Source organism: Anarhichas minor, unplaced genomic scaffold, assembly GCF_050575085.1.
Source record: "Anarhichas minor isolate MPS153535 unplaced genomic scaffold, ASM5057508v1 ptg000055l, whole genome shotgun sequence".
Lineage (NCBI taxonomy): Eukaryota > Metazoa > Chordata > Actinopteri > Perciformes > Anarhichadidae > Anarhichas > Anarhichas minor.
The window spans coordinates 949,758-965,615 of NW_027466501.1; the positions used below are offsets into that span (position 1 = coordinate 949,758).

A 15,858-nucleotide genomic window follows, 5' to 3' on the forward strand; every position below is an offset into this window, starting at 1 on the left:
TCTGGAGTATATGTTATAGTGAGCCAGATATACAGGTTTTGTTAAAGTCACGGTCAGAAAGAATTTAAAGTTGGCTGTACTCAAAAAGAGATATACAGTGTTAATTTGTGGGCTTAAGAAGTGCTGGAAGATGGATTTTGTTACCTTTCAACATAGCTAGGCTAGCTGTTACCTTTCAACATAGCTAGGCTAGCTGTTACCTTGCACAGCACCTGGATTATTGTGATGTCACGGGAGAGTTGGAATAATGCAGAACTTGGTGGAAACACAGAGATAACATGTAAACTCAATGTGTGCTTAAATCCGCATTCCTCTCCCCCAAGACACAAACATCTAGCTGCCATTTTGAGGACATATGTAGGACAATAGATGGTTTATCATATTCCTAATAATGGGAGGTGGTGGGTGGAGGTCATGCGGCAGGTGGTGGGCTAGGGTCATTTCCCAGGCATCAATCAGATGGACATTCAGTCCTTTGAACATGGCTCTAAGCACCTTATCATGCTGCAGCGAGAACCAGTCGCTATAGTTAATCGTCACATCTAACGTCAAAGCTTTGGGGTTCCCTGTCCGGATGACGACCAGCGTGCCTGGAGTCGTGTCCAGCAGCCGCACCACCGCCCTGCGGATGCTCTGCAGCCGCCGGATGTAGATCTCCATGGGGAAAGGTCCGAAGTGAGCCCAGATGGTAATAACTACGACAATGTTGGGTTCTCTGATTAAGCCCTCTAGCTCATTAGCAATGTAATGAAGCACTCTAGTTTCCATTGGGGGAAAATAGATAGGAGGACCATGGGAGCGGAACGTCACCAAGATGTCGTTTGCATAGTCCAAGGACATGAGAGGTCCAGTTATCCTCGGGTTGTGCAGGTCAAACTCCTCAAGACCTGAAAGTATGACAGGGGGAACACATTTAGCTGCAGTGGGAACAAAATCATCTGTTGCCAGAAATCCGTGTGGATCAGTTACCTGGTAGAGTTGTGCTGAGGAATGCATACCACTGCCTCATGGTGGAGTCTCCATACATGTGGACCACCTTGCCTTTCAGACACTGACTGATGGCAGGCGTGCTGAATTCGCGGACTGTGGTGCCACCTAGTGCTCGCCACACACCCTGGTAGTAATAACCAGAGGGTCCAGATGTCACAGTGCTGCTCTTCACCTGTGGTTGACCTGAGAGGAAGTTAAAGAATATGGGTGGGGTTACCCCATGAAAAAACAAAACCAAAGTATAAAGTGATTGTATGAACCTCTCAAGTACTATCCTTACTCCTGAGAGACTATAAACACTGCTATCAGCTGAGGAGAATGCTACCCAGAAGAATGTAGTACGCTTTTTCCTGAACTTTCTCATATGTTTTCTTCGTATGGTAAACTCGTACGAGTGTACCACAACAGATTCAGCAAACACTCCTAACTTCAGATAACCGTGTCAATGACCAGCGTAAACATGATGAATGCCACTTATGCTTAAATGAGTGGGCATTCAAGAGAATTATAAGTAACCCCAATAATACCATATATGTCCTATATTGAAGTCCTGCATTCAGAGATCCATAAAGAAAAGTCTCTATTTTTTAACAGCAAAGGACCTGCTAAAATCAAGGGATGGGATACAATAAATGTTATTGCCGTGTCACCTGAGGGTCGCACTGTCACTGAAATAAAGAAAAAATGGTTCCATATGAAAAATGTCTCACCATTGATGACTGCAACGGAAAGGGGTCAAACTATTTAACTTGTTTTGCAGTATGAAATGGTCATATACTGTAGATATTGGAGTTACACAATAGCATCAAAAGCCAGTACAAATGAATGATGATGAAGTTAGGCTGTATGAATGCATTTAGAACTATATTAGCCTATAATTTGAAATCGCAGAGTAAAATGTAAACATAATTATTAAGTGTAATTTATACAGGTATTTCAGACTCAATATTGACTGTTATGACAGTTCTGGACAACTGTTAAAAATAAATTCATACAAGCCACTAAAGAACAAATCTGTTTGTAAGTGGTTCTTGCATGAGGACCATTGTCTGAAACATATTTTGTTTTGAATTATTGTTATAGGTAGTTGTGGCAGTAACAGTGATAAATTAAAATTCAATATCATGCTTTACCTTCTTTTTGTGGCAACACGGTGACACTAGCAGGTCCTGAAGCCCGAATGTAGACTTTCATGTTAACATCGCTGAAGAAAAGCACACATAATATATCTCTTAAAAACACTTCAACATTCAGGACATAGATACAAAAGGAGGGCAAACATTTAAAATAATTTAACCAAACTAGAAAAATCAAGCACTCAAACACAAATGGGAATCAACTGCTAGAAAGTTCATTCAAGATCACACAAAACTTACTTTTTAAATGTAATGGCACAAATTCAAATGTTCACAAAAGTAATGGGTCCAATAACTGTATCACGTTGAAGGTGCTTCACAGTGATGAACCCAGAGATAATGATTACTATCTACACAACGTTTTAGCATTTCATAGTTTGACGTCCGGCAAACTAAATTGTTTTGGTTGAGTCTCACCGTTCTCATCAACATATTTTATGGATGCAGCTCTTTCATGCCGGAAAGCTGATTAACCAATTGACCCGTTGGTTAGTCCTGCCAATCTAACGCACACTGGTCAATCAAAGTGTAGCTTTGGTTCAGTGTTAGTATTACTTAATCTCAGTGCTGCATTCGACACGGTCGACCATGACATACTACTAGAAAGACTAAAAATCTGGGTGGGACATTCTGGCACAGCACTTAACTGGTTTGAATCCTACTTGAAGGACCGAGAATACTTTGTGTCTGTAGCTAATTACACATCAGAGCTGACTAAAATGACATGTGGTGTTCCCCAAGGTTCAATACTGGGGCCTCTTCTGTTCAACATCTACATGCAGAAATCTGGGTGTAGTTATGGATTCAGACCTCAACCTGAACAGCCATATGAAGACAATTACAAAATCAGCCTACTATCACCTGAAGAATATATCAAGGATTAGAGGACTTATGTCTCAACAGGATTTGGAAAAACTTGTCCATGCATTTATCTTCAGCAGACTGGACTACTGTAACGGTGTGTTTACAGGTCTCTGTAAAAAGTCTGTCAGAAAGCTGCAGCTGATTCAGAACGCTGCAGCTCGAGTCCTCACTAAGACCAGGAGGGTGGATCACATTACTCCAGTTCTGAGGTCTTTGCACTGGCTTCCTGTCAAACAAAGAATTGACTTTAAAATCCTGCTGTTGGTTTATAAAGCACTGAATGGTTTAGGGCCAAAATACATCTCTGATCTGCTGCTACCTTATGAACCATCCCGACCCCTTAGGTCGTCTCGGACTGGTCTACTTTCTGTTCCCAGAGTCAGAACTAAACATAGAGAAGCAGCGTTCAGTTTTTCTGCTCCACATATCTGGAACAAAGTCCCAGAAAGCTGCAGGTCTGCTGAGACCCTCAGCTCCTTTAAATCAAGATTGAAGACTTTTCTTGTTTGATGCTGCCTTTAATTAATTGAACCAGATTCAATTAATATATTAATCAATTTTCTGCATTTCTGCATTTTACTACTGTATTTTACTTCTTACACTGTTTTTATTGTTTCAATGTATGTTCTTAATTGTTTTTAAATCTCCTTTTCTTTTGCCTTATGTTTTGATGCTTTTAATGGTTTTATGTGAAGCACTTTGAATTACCTTGTTGTTGAAATGTGCTATACAAATAAACTTGCCTTGCCTTGCCTTGAGATTTACTTCATTTTCAGGCTAGTTTTGTTGATTTGGAGCTAGTCATGGTTAAACGTTGTGTAATAGTGAAACTCGTTGCCCAGAGAGGTTGGAAGGAGATATGCATTTCTAAAATGTTACATTTGTAGATTAAAACGTGTGGAGCTAACAACAGCAGAGTACTTTAGCACATGATTAACTCAGGTTAGGACATATGCTATGCTAGCTACTAAAGGTATGTCGTGCTCAAGGACACACCGACATGCGACTAGTGGAGCTGGGGATCGAACCGCCTATTCTCTGATCGAAGGACAATCCTGCTCTCCACTTAGCCACAGTTGCCCGCTGAGTGAAGGGCAATTGTGCACTACAACCACTAAACAGCAGACAGACAATGTTAGCGACTAGCAGGTTGAACATAGCGCCACATTTAGATTAAGGCAGATATTTCCCCCTCGTCGGTGAAGACCAAAATACAGCTAAAAGGAGAAGAAATATTAGACACAACTGCAAATGAATGCTAATGTGTCTCCATGTCAACTGGTATTAAATAGGCCAGTGTTTGCTCACATTTTAGCCATATCCACTTGTTGTGCTGCTCCCAAGTGGCAAAAAAATAATAAGTGTGCATCTTAAAGTTTATGAAAAGACTACATCCAAAATAATATGACATCACAATGAATTTACAATAAAACAAAAATGAATCAAGGCAAATACTATCTAATGTTCCAAATTAAGGTCAACTAGTATGATTCAGACTGGTTTGTTTGATTTGATTTGCATTACCTTTAAAACATCTTTATATTCAATCTTAACCGCATGTAGTTACAAACTTCTGAAACATTCCACCAAGGAGATACAAAGGTAACACTGGATCTGCATATTTAGAAGTCACACAAAATTCCAGTCTCTCTGCTCCCTCACCTTTGAAAGAGCTTCTCCTCATTGGAATTGAGGACCTTTTCTTTGTATCCTGCTTCGTAGTGGTTGATCCTGGCATCACAGCTCAGGTTCTTTGGCTTGTAGCAGAACCACGGCTCGCCTGTACGGAGGTCAGTGTAGTTGCACAGCGGCTGCTGGGTTGGCCATAGGCAGACGTTACAGAGGGTGGTTTCAGAGAGTGAGCCTGAGCTGAAGAGGCTCTTGTAGTAAATCCTATTGGGCTGTTCTCTGTTCAGCCTTTTCAGAACTGAGATGGCTTCACTAGGGTGAACCAGAGTCACCTGATGGGATAGAGAACCAGAGTTTTCACCAAGTCCAATCATGGTCAGTCATATCAATACAGACAAATACATTGCATACTGCTTGAAGCTTCACACGTCACATTTATAAAGATTCATGTCTTCAAATTCTGCACCAGATTGACATCAGACCATAATCTCTGGAGAATTGTCTATTCATTTAAACCCTTCCCTGAACAACAATTGTCCAATCAAAGCTTAGCAACAGTACCTAGGCATGGCAGGTCTGTCAAGCTCTAAACATGTTGAAGTGGTGTGCATGGGACTATAGCAGGAGAGATACTCTGCATGTTTAGAGAGGGAGTTGTCCTTTTTTGAACTTGTTCAAAACTAAAAAACACAAGAAAAACAGTTCTATAAATCAAGGGAATTAATTCTGTTTGTCTGCTTTCATGTAATCTGCTAGTTTTAGCATGAACATCTGACCAACTGGCTACCTTCATAACCTGACAACCAACATGACATAATAACCTAGCCTTACTTCCAACACCAAGGAGTATGTAGAGGTTAGGTAAAAATGTATTTTATAAAGTTACCTTCAGAACTAGCACATCTACTGTGTAGTATTTCCCCAATATGTGTGAGCCTCCTGGCTGCTGCTGTTCGAGACTAAATTAACGTTGGCAGTGCTGTTTCATTGGATTTAAAACTCCAGCCAATCTTGATATCTGAGACGTTATGTGCACCATCCACATCAGCCAAACAAGATTATGTTAGCATTTTTTAATCATAATTATAACACTAGGACTAACTAGGTAGCTACAGTTAAATAAATCTGCTAGTGACAGTTTGCTGATGAAAAAAAATCTACAATCATGAGAACCTGCTTCAGTCTGAAATTAAAGAGTCTGTAATGACTGAGATTTTGAGTCGTAAATCTGTCAGCTGAACAAACTGCATATGTGCTGTGCGAGAAGTGGAAGTTAACAGGCATAGCAACAGTTAGGGCAGGGCTTCGTGAACAATGAATTATGATATTAAAAACACTTACAATACCATTACATTAAACATCATGGTTTTAGCATCACCTCAACCTGTGCGTCTCCTTCCCAGAGCAAAGAGAATACAGCAGAGTAGCTCCCATTCAGATGATCCACCACTTGCCCAGCCACACCTGCTTCAAGCTTCCGGTTGTGCAGACTGGCGAGTAGGAAGTCCCCCCCAGACTTCTTGGGACGACCCTGGAAGTCAGAGATTTGTATCATGACCTCCAGCTGATCCCCAACATGCCACTGTCCCCCTTTCCTCCCTGGTAGAATGGTGAAGGTGCTGTGGGCTGGATCACTGGTCTGCTCCAGGGAAATAGGAGCTGACAAAAGTGGAGTTTCAGGCCAAGCAGTGGAGTCTAGTATGAGATATTCCTCCAGAGCGTCCTCAGGGGACAGTGGCTGGAAGGTGCAGAAGCTGCGAATCTCGTTCGGGTGAGTGGAGACTCTCGGCATGATGATGGTGGAGTTGAATTTAGGCTGAAACTGGCAATGGGTTGAGAGAGATGGTGTCAAAGATACATCAAGCATATGCACTGAAAAAAAGAGTAAAATGGCGAAGAATTTAATAATTTTTTGGGGTTGTTACCAACTGTTCCTAACATTAACCCAGGGGGAAAGTTTCAAGATACTCTTGCTTTCTGTTTTACACAAGGCAAGAAAGTGAAAGTTAAATTCAAAGATTGTTTTTGGTGTGTGATTTCAAGGTTTTGTTCACTGAAATTCATGTTTTGGGATATTCAGTCAGAGATACAACTCTGACAGATGCAAAAAAAAGGCAGAAAATAGAACCTGTTACAAAAACTTTCATGGGGCTTTTTTAAAACGATATACTTCTGACCCTTTTGTTAAGATGTATGTCTCAGTAAGAACGAATGGGAACCAGTGGGTTGTAACACATGGAGGTTTGGTCTAAAGTATAGAATACTGCCAGCTTTGCCCTTTAACTACAGGAGCTGCTGCTGTCATCAAGTCAAGGTGCAGGATTGAGAGGGAAAATACAATTGAAGACCATTAATGAAGACCATTAAAACACACATTTTAAAACAATTTCCAAAAACCTGACTAATATTCAACATTTCAAACAGGGTCCACCCTTCACACAATCCCACTAAAACCAGTTTCTCACCTCCAGAATGTCCATGTGACGTAGCACAAAGATTAAGACAAAGACAGTCAGAAAGAGGAAGAGGACAAAGATCTCCCTTCTTGTACAAAATGTGGCCTTCATGATCAGTGATTAGTCTTCACCTTCAGCATCAGTTACTGGATTGAGAAAATATATATTAAAAAAACAAATGGTTATTGACACCTTGTAATGCTGAAGAATAGAACTTGTGAATGAAGAACTTGTTTAAATCTGAACCCAGTTGTGAAATCCTCCCTCTCTATACTAATAGTGTGACATGTTCAGCTTTCAATCTTTAGGACCAAACTAAATCCAGTCACCCAGGAAACTCCTTTGATTGATCATCCGTCAACCAAGGCCACAACCAAAGACAGCATCCCCTCTCTTGCTGTTCAACATGATCCATTCTATCATGTACACTTTGCAACATCATTCAGTCCTTTGTAATCCACATCACACTCTGCAAAGTAACCCTTCAAACAAATATCTGTTTTCACTCTCATGATACAGATCAGAGGTGCTCGTGTCTTTCTGCTAACTACAGTTTTGTAGTTGTTCTACAGTTGTTCAAATCTGGACAAATTTTATTTTCAGTTCTTTTTCATGATTACTATGACTAATAACTGCAGTATTGATTGTATGTGTTCCCGAAAAGGATCTTGCGGAGGGGACATGGAGAAGAAGAAAAAAAATCAACTGTTGAAGAAAAAGAAAAAAGAGCAGTACATTTACGAGATCTCGCTAGTTAGATGAGATATCGCAAAAGATGTCAGGTGACAAAAAAAACAACGACCCAAAAAACCTGTAATGTAGGCAACATCTGGATCAGTTGGGCACCATAGAAACTAACCACAACAATGGAGCGCACACACCTGTGGGAGTGGTGCATTTTTACCATCTGAGGCCTTGCATAGCTCTGAAACAGCTGTGGCAATCACAATTAAACATGATAATGACAGCTCAGCATACTGAATGTTTTACCTCATGTCTCGATGGTTCAGAGCATCGCGGCATTAACACAATACACACATCACCACAAAGATAGAGATAATGTGAAGTAAGGCACTTAGGTAAAGTTAGAAAGATATTGACAGATTCGGACTTCCCGGTTCAATAAATCGTTAACGAAACGTTGCTAAAATACAAACGATACCTCCCTGTAACCGTAGTGAGGTAGACAACAAGCTACAACCTTAATTTAATTAAAACGGGCCGTCTTACGGACTCCTCCGAGCTGGACAATCGGCATTGGTCTCAATGAGCAGCAGGCTGCGAGACGAGTGCGCAGGGACCGTCTGCAAAGTGCAATGCGGAAAATACCTACAACAACAATATTCAATAGCTTCGCTGTCATGCAATGTAATGTAACCAAAATCACTTCACACATCAATGGGCTCCTCTTTGTTGTACTACAAGTGTTATCTTGAAAAAAATATGATTTTGATTAATTTTAGTGAATATTTATTGAAAATAATATTCAATAACTTTACTGTTATAATGTAGTGTGACCAAAATCACTTTTGACAGGTGCTGTCAAATTCTCTTTCTGGTGACGATTCCAAGTGACATTAAAGTATCAGTGATTTGGTCAAACCAGTGTCCATTAGAGAACTACAAACATACAGTTAATTTAAAGCTCAATTAAATAAATGGTAAGTTAGTACCCAACTCTGTCAGCACTAGAATGTAACTGCTTCTCTGTCCGTGTTGAACTTTCCCTCGATCTGTCTGTTGTCACCTGTCTGTCTGTCTTGAAATTGCCAGTCGACCCTCATCTACCTGCATGCTTGTCTTTTATTGTTGTTTAGCTGTGTCTGACTGATTTATGTATTTCAAATACTCTGCATGCTTTTATGTTTTGTGCCTCTGACATGGATGTTTTTTAGTGTCTAAAAACTGCAGCATAATATTCTCTTTAGTGCATGCTTCTATTTAACATACAGGTGCATCTCAAAGAATTAGAATATCATCGAAAAGTTAATTTATTTCAGTAATTCAATTCAAAAAGTGAAACCCATATATTATATAGATTCATTACACACAGGGTGATATATTTCAAGCGTTTATTTCTTTTAATTTTGATGATTATGGCTTACAGCTAAGCTCCTGAACCAGAGACAACGTCAGAAGCGTTTTACCTGGGCTAAGTTACCTGGACTAAGGAGAAAAAGGACTGTTGCTCAGTGGTCCAAAGTGGTCCAAAGTCCTCTTTTCAGATGAAAGTAAATTTTGCATTTCATTAGGTCCAGAGTCTGGAGGCAGAGTGGAGAGGCACACAATCCAAGTTGCTTGAGGTCCAATGTGGACTGTATGTTTGTAGTTCTCTAATGGACACTGGTTTGACCAAATCACTGATACTTTAATGTCACTTGGAATCGTCACCAGAAAGAGAATTTGACAGCACCTGTCAAAAGTGATTTTGGTCACACTACACTATAACAGTAAAGTTATTGAATATTATTTTCAATAAATATTCACTAAAATTAATCAAAATCATATTTTTTTCAAGATAACACTTGTAGTACAACAAAGAGGAGCCCATTGATGTGTGAAGTGATTTTGGTTACATTACATTGCATGACAGCGAAGCTATTGAATATTGTTGTTGTAGGTATTTTCCGCATTGCACTTTGTAGACGGTCCCTGCGCACTCGTCTCGCAGCCTGCTGCTCATTGAGACCAATGCCGATTGTCCAGCTCGGAGGAGTCCGTAAGACGGCCCGTTTTAATTAAATTAAGGTTGTAGCTTGTTGTCTACCTCACTACGGTTACAGGGAGGTATCGTTTGTATTTTAGCAACGTTTCGTTAACGATTTATTGAACCGGGAAGTCCGAATCTGTCAATATCTTTCTAACTTTACCTAAGTACATTTCAGAGGGAAATATATATATTTAAATATATATATACATATATAAATATATATATATATATATATATAAAAATATATATATATATATATATATATATATATATATATATATATATATTAATTAATAAACACCATACCTCTGGTTATGCAGCATGAGTCTTTATTCAGTTTTAGAACTCTTCCATTGTGAGTCCGGCAATGTGGAAGAAAAGAGTAATGCAAAATCATTTGAGCGTTCTTTTAACTTTAGATGTCGTCCCCTTTGAGAAATATTTAGTAAGAGTCTGCAGTCATGCTAAAGGTTTATGAGGCTGTACTCATGCTGCCTTCCTAAAGATTCGGAACTCGGAAATTTACGACCTGCTACTAGAAAATGTACGCGTACAAGGAATTTGACTCCGGCTGTACATTGCTCTCCACATACATACACAGCATTTACAAATGTGCCACAACAGGTTTGCCTCTTGCTTAACTATTGTCGTCTGGCTGCACTTGTAATGTCAATGAGTTCAATTTAGAATTTTCCAGTTGCACCTACAGCTTGTGCATGATTATCAAACTGCCACTCAACACTCTGTGTCCGCCTCAATGAAAGCTAATCCTAATGAGATTTCATACTGGATTCAGATTCTATAAATCGCTTACTAATTGTCACAATCAGGCTTTGCCTTGTGTGTGTTTCTGTAGCTCCTCACTTCCTTCACCTGTCCCTAATCAGTTCATTCAGTGCACCTGCCCGTCACACTCACCTCATCAGCACAACTCTCCTCACCTGTTCTAGTCACTATTTAAACCCCTGTCTTTCACTCACTCACTGCCAGGTCATTGTTTTGTTTCCTACTTACCCGCTCATTTTGCTCATCCTGTTCCCGGTTTCCCAATCTGCCCTATTTTGCCCTGCCCCACCGACTCCAAGAAGGCCGGATACTCTGAACTGCTGTTTGGTGCAGTCGAGTAAATGTAATGTAATGTACAAAGTACAAATTTCGCTGTGAAATGTAGCGGAGCAGAAGTATTAAGTAGCATATAACAAAGGTAGTAGAAGTAAAATAAAATGTCACAAATGCAGTATATTAGAATGGTTACTGATGCTGATTCATGATAAAATAAACTTCATATATACTTTGTTTAAGCGTTCCATGTGTCTTACCTCAGCAGAGATTCATTTGGAGATTCTGTTCATCACAGTGTGATCCGTCACTTTATCTCACAGGTTTACAATAAACGGTGTTCTCTGTGCTTGACTTTCAGGAAATTCATTGAAGGGTAGTGACAGCAAACAGCACTGTCACAGGTAAAGATACACATAGAATCTCATGTTGATGACGCCTTCTCTTCTTAACCACTCCCATGAGCCAAAAGAGCACAGAAAAAGCAAAGAGTATAGGAGCTTCTCTGTTGAAGCTTTAACATACATATTGAAACAAATACTAAAAAAAAGAACATAAAGTGATTATAGTGTCCTCAAGCTTTTCTTAACCTTTGAACTCTGACTGTCACTTCCATCTAAATAGCTAAAAGTTTAATTCTTGTGAAGTATGGAAGATTGCAACTCCCTAAATTAAAACGAATCAAATTAAGATATGAAGTTCAATGTATATATATATATATATATATATATATGGTTATATGTATTTTTGGGATGTGTAGAAATATGCTAACGGTATTTACAGGCATTAAACGTATAAGTAGTATGTGTGTGTGTGTGTGTGCTCATTTGCAATAGTGTTGCATGTGTCATAGAGCAAAGATTTGAGTCTCCGGGTGAGGCACTCACGCGCTCCCCGTACAAAGAGGAAGCTCTGATTCACAGGTGGTTTAGCTTAAACTTATAACTAGATGTGTTGTGAAGCGGGTGAGTCCGTGGGCAACAACACTTTACTAACGAGTAACAACAGGTGGAAAGCAGGAACAGCATCTTCTCTGTCCCTGAGAACGGCTGGACTCCCACACACACAGTGGCCCCCACCCTGGCGTGTGTGTGTGTGAAGATAACGACTCCCTGTGCAGGAGAATGTCAAATTCCTCATTAGAAAGTATAAGAAAAGAGGGAAATGATAGAACAAGGCTCACAAACACAGAGAGGAGAGATGCGTATTCCGAGCCCTGACTTCGTGTCTGTTGCTAGGGATACTTAATCAATTCTTGTGTTGTGTGAAACCATAGATCTATGCATTATATGCTTTGATGCTTGACTTAATAAATTGTTAATACTTATAGATCGTCTACCATCTTCTGTTCATCGAATGTAATTCCAATCAAACGATCTGCGCAGGGTCCTTCTGAAGGTGTAGTCTTTTGGAGTCAGATTATACGGTGGGCTTTTAGCCCGAGGGTAAATCCCCAACAGATGCAATTCCTCTTATAATGAAATGGAAAATATTTGGTAATTAACAATTATTCAGCTTTTCTTTAAAGACTAAATTAATTATATTTCAAAGTGAAAATCTGCATTGCACTGAAGTGTTGTCCACTCAAGTGCTGTATATTTAAGTACAATTTCGAAGTACTTTATCATTGTATGCAACTTTGTACTTCTACTCCACTTAATTTATTTGATATATCGGTAACACTTTATAATAACTACACACTATGAAGCATTAGTTAAGTATGAGTAGACACTTAATTCATCATTTATAAAGCATTGTTCCTACATTAATAATTCATTAGTTTGCAATTCATAACAACAGTTATAAATGTTTTATTCTTGATTAATAAGCCCGTCTATTATGTGTTTCATTATTGCGTTTTCATACTTTATGAATGATGGATTCCCCATTTGAAAATGAAGTATTATATATTTTACAAACCAATTATTAAGAAGTTGTAGATGATTAATAAGATAATTTATAAAGTGTTAGTAAATGATTAATAGCTTATTTAGGTGTACACTATTCATGCATTTATATATATAATGGTTAGGGACTATGTTAATATATGCTTTATAAACGCATATTAATACTGCAATTCATGATTAATTCATGATTTATTAAGGTAGTTACTACTCGTTAGTAAAGTGTTTTATGTGACCTCATCTAAAGTGAGGACTATTTATGCCTTACAAAGCATTTATAAATGAGATTGAAAGGCCAGCAGTGCCTCAAAACACATTTTTGAACAGAACAGGCAAATAGACAACACAAAGTGATCAAAAACATATAAATATTTATTGCAAGATACAAGCAATATACTGTTAAATACAAACCTCATGTAAGAAACAAACAAAGACATTCTATTTCAGGAGAACATGGCTGGATACAAAACATTTGTAAATATACGACTGGAGCTAACCAGGAGCTTTGCATATTAGTTTACATTTACTTATTTAATTATTCATTTTAACCAAGCATATCGATCTCCACTGTTCGTACTTTTCTTCAGTTGCATGTCCCGATGGCAGCCGGCCGAATCTGCTCATTGTTTGCAAAAAAGAAATCCCGCTTTCCATACGTCATCAATGTGAGACGGACAAAGGAAAAGCCCGCTTCATACGTCATCAACGTGCGACAAATGTTTCGCCAGGAACTGGTACAGAAGTGCACTTGCGCGATGGAAAACTCCGACCTAAGTTGAAAGGCCGCGCGGACCCGGGCCAGAAATAATGACTGCTGACGGGCCTCCAATAGCCGTCTGTTTCTTATTTTACTGGCACGTAACGTTACACATTATGGAGGATGAGTATCCAGCTACAAGGCTGGCCCAACCACATGTGAATATGGAGAAGCAGACCATACTATGGAGCATTGCCTTGTCTGCCCTCTACTACCCAACCCTTGCAACTCAAAAGACCTTGCAGTGTTCAATAAAAATGCAAAGAACTGTGTAAAGAAATGGGAAACTGTCATATAACCATCACGCTTCAGTGAAACGAAAAGAAGAAGTTTAATAACGTAAGCAATCTTTTTAGCAAAACTGCCGAAATTCTTGGGTTGCAGCTTCTCCAATGGTTTTCTCTGTTGTTTATGTCGTTGTAACCTAATCTCTTTAGATTTTGGACTGTTGCTCGGACAAAACAACACATTGCATGAGATCAACAAGGAAATGTGATGGGCATTTTCACTATTTTGTGACATTACATAGTCCAAACAATGAATTCATTAATCCAGAAAACAACTCTTCTAGGGATTGAGGCATCATTCCCTCAAATGAAGGGGTCCTGTAAGCCTTCCAGGGTTATGGGCTCGTGTGACTCGATGTGGAAGCGGGGCACTAACATTGCAGGATTGGGGATTTCATTCTTGTTACGCTGCTGCAGGGTCATGGCTTTCCTCAAGCCTCCAGGAACAGCACTAGGCTTGTTGGACACATTTGGAATTATAGGATACCCAGAAATGCTATACACATTCATTACAAAAGCAATGGCTGCAAGAGTAATTAACACTATGGTCACCTGTGCTAAAAAAACAAACATTTGTTGCAATATAATATGCTTTGGATAGACGAGTCTACATGATGTCACACTGTACATAATGTGTGATCTCTCCCCCTGTCGTAGACCGTGAGCCCAGCAGTAGCAGCTACAATGCCTCTTCTGGAACAGAAGAACAGCTGTGTCAGTCAGATCACCATTGGTAAGTGCATTATTTACAAATATAAAAAAGACAAAAAAATTCTATATATATATATATATATATATATATATATATATAAATAAACACCATACCTCTGGTTATGCAGCATGAGTCTTTATTCAGTTTTAGAACTCTTCCATCGTGAGTCCGGCAATGTGGAAGAAAAGAGTAATGCAAAATCATTTGAGCGTTCTTTTAACTTTAAATGTCGTCCCCTTAGAGAAATATTTAGTAAGAGTCTGCAGTCATGCTAAAGGTTTATGAGGCTGTACTCATGCTGCCTTCCTAAAGATTCGGAACTCGGAAATTTACGACCTGCTACTAGAAAATGTACGCGTACAAGGAATTTGACTCCGGCTGTACATTGCTCTCCACATACATACACAGCATTTACAAATGTGCCACAACAGGTTTGCCTCTTGCTTAACTATTGTCGTCTGGCTTCACCTGTAATGCCAATGAGTTCAATTTAGAATTTTCCAGTTGCACCTACAGCTTGTGCATGATTATCAAACTGCCACTCAACACTCTGTGTCCGCCTCAATGAAAGCTAATCCTAATGAGATTTCATACTGGATTCAGATTCTATAAATCGCTTACTAATTGTCACAATCAGGCTTTGCCTTGTGTGTGTTTCTGTAGCTCCTCACTTCCTTCACCTGTCCCTAATCAGTTCATTCAGTGCACCTGCCCGTCACACTCACCTCATCAGCACAACTCTCCTCACCTGTTCTAGTCACTATTTAAACCCCTGTCTTTCACTCACTCACTGCCAGGTCATTGTTTTGTTTCCTACTTACCCGCTCATTTTGCTCATCCTGTTCCCAGTTTCCCAATCTGCCCTATTTTGCCCTGCCCCACCGACTCCAAGAAGGCCGGATACTCTGAACTGCTGTTTGGTGCAGTCGAGTAAATGTAATGTAATGTACAAAGTACAAATTTCGCTGTGAAATATAGCGGAGCAGAAGTATTAAGTAGCATATAACAAAGGTAGTAGAAGTAAAATAAAATGTCACAAATGCAGTATATTAGAATGGTTACTGATGCTGATTCATGATAAAATAAACTTCATATATACTTTGTTTAAGCGTTCCATGTGTCTTACCTCAGCAGAGATTCATTTGGAGATTCTGTTCATCACAGTGTGATCCGTCACTTTATCTCACAGGTTTACAATAAACGGTGTTCTCTGTGCTTGACTTTCAGGAAATTAATTTAGGGTAGTGACAGCAAACAGCACTGTCACAGCTAAAGATAAACATGGAATATCATGTTGATGACGCCTTCTCTTCTTAACCACTCCCATGAGCCAAAAGAGCACAGAAAAAGCAAA

General features: G+C 39.3%; 1 protein-coding gene across 1 annotated transcript; it reads right to left on the bottom strand.

Moving 5' to 3' along the window:
* Positions 1 to 333: 333 nt before the first annotated feature.
* LOC142931957 (NXPE family member 3-like) lies at positions 334 to 8,449 on the bottom strand. The gene is made up of 6 exons (XM_076076120.1): positions 7,085 to 8,449; positions 5,998 to 6,441; positions 4,653 to 4,951; positions 2,124 to 2,194; positions 970 to 1,173; positions 334 to 887 (listed from the first exon to the last, which is right to left on the bottom strand). The coding sequence occupies exons 1-6, from the start codon at positions 7,184 to 7,186 to the stop codon at positions 334 to 336; spliced, it is 1,674 nt and encodes a 557-aa protein (XP_075932235.1). The 5' UTR covers positions 7,187 to 8,449.
* Positions 8,450 to 15,858: the final 7,409 nt, after the last annotated feature.

Bases quoted from the DNA above. Each gene is read 5' to 3' on its own strand.
- LOC142931957 (XM_076076120.1), bottom strand. From the start codon at position 7,186: ATGAAGGCCACATTTTGTACAAGAAGGGAGATCTTTGTCCTCTTCCTC. The intron at 2,195-4,652 runs GTGAGGGAGCAG...GCTTTTCTTCAG, and splicing joins GAGGAGAAGCTCTTTCAAAG to CGATGTTAACATGAAAGTCT. The intron at 1,174-2,123 runs GTAAAGCATGAT...ACTTCCTCTCAG, and splicing joins CGTGTTGCCACAAAAAGAAG to GTCAACCACAGGTGAAGAGC.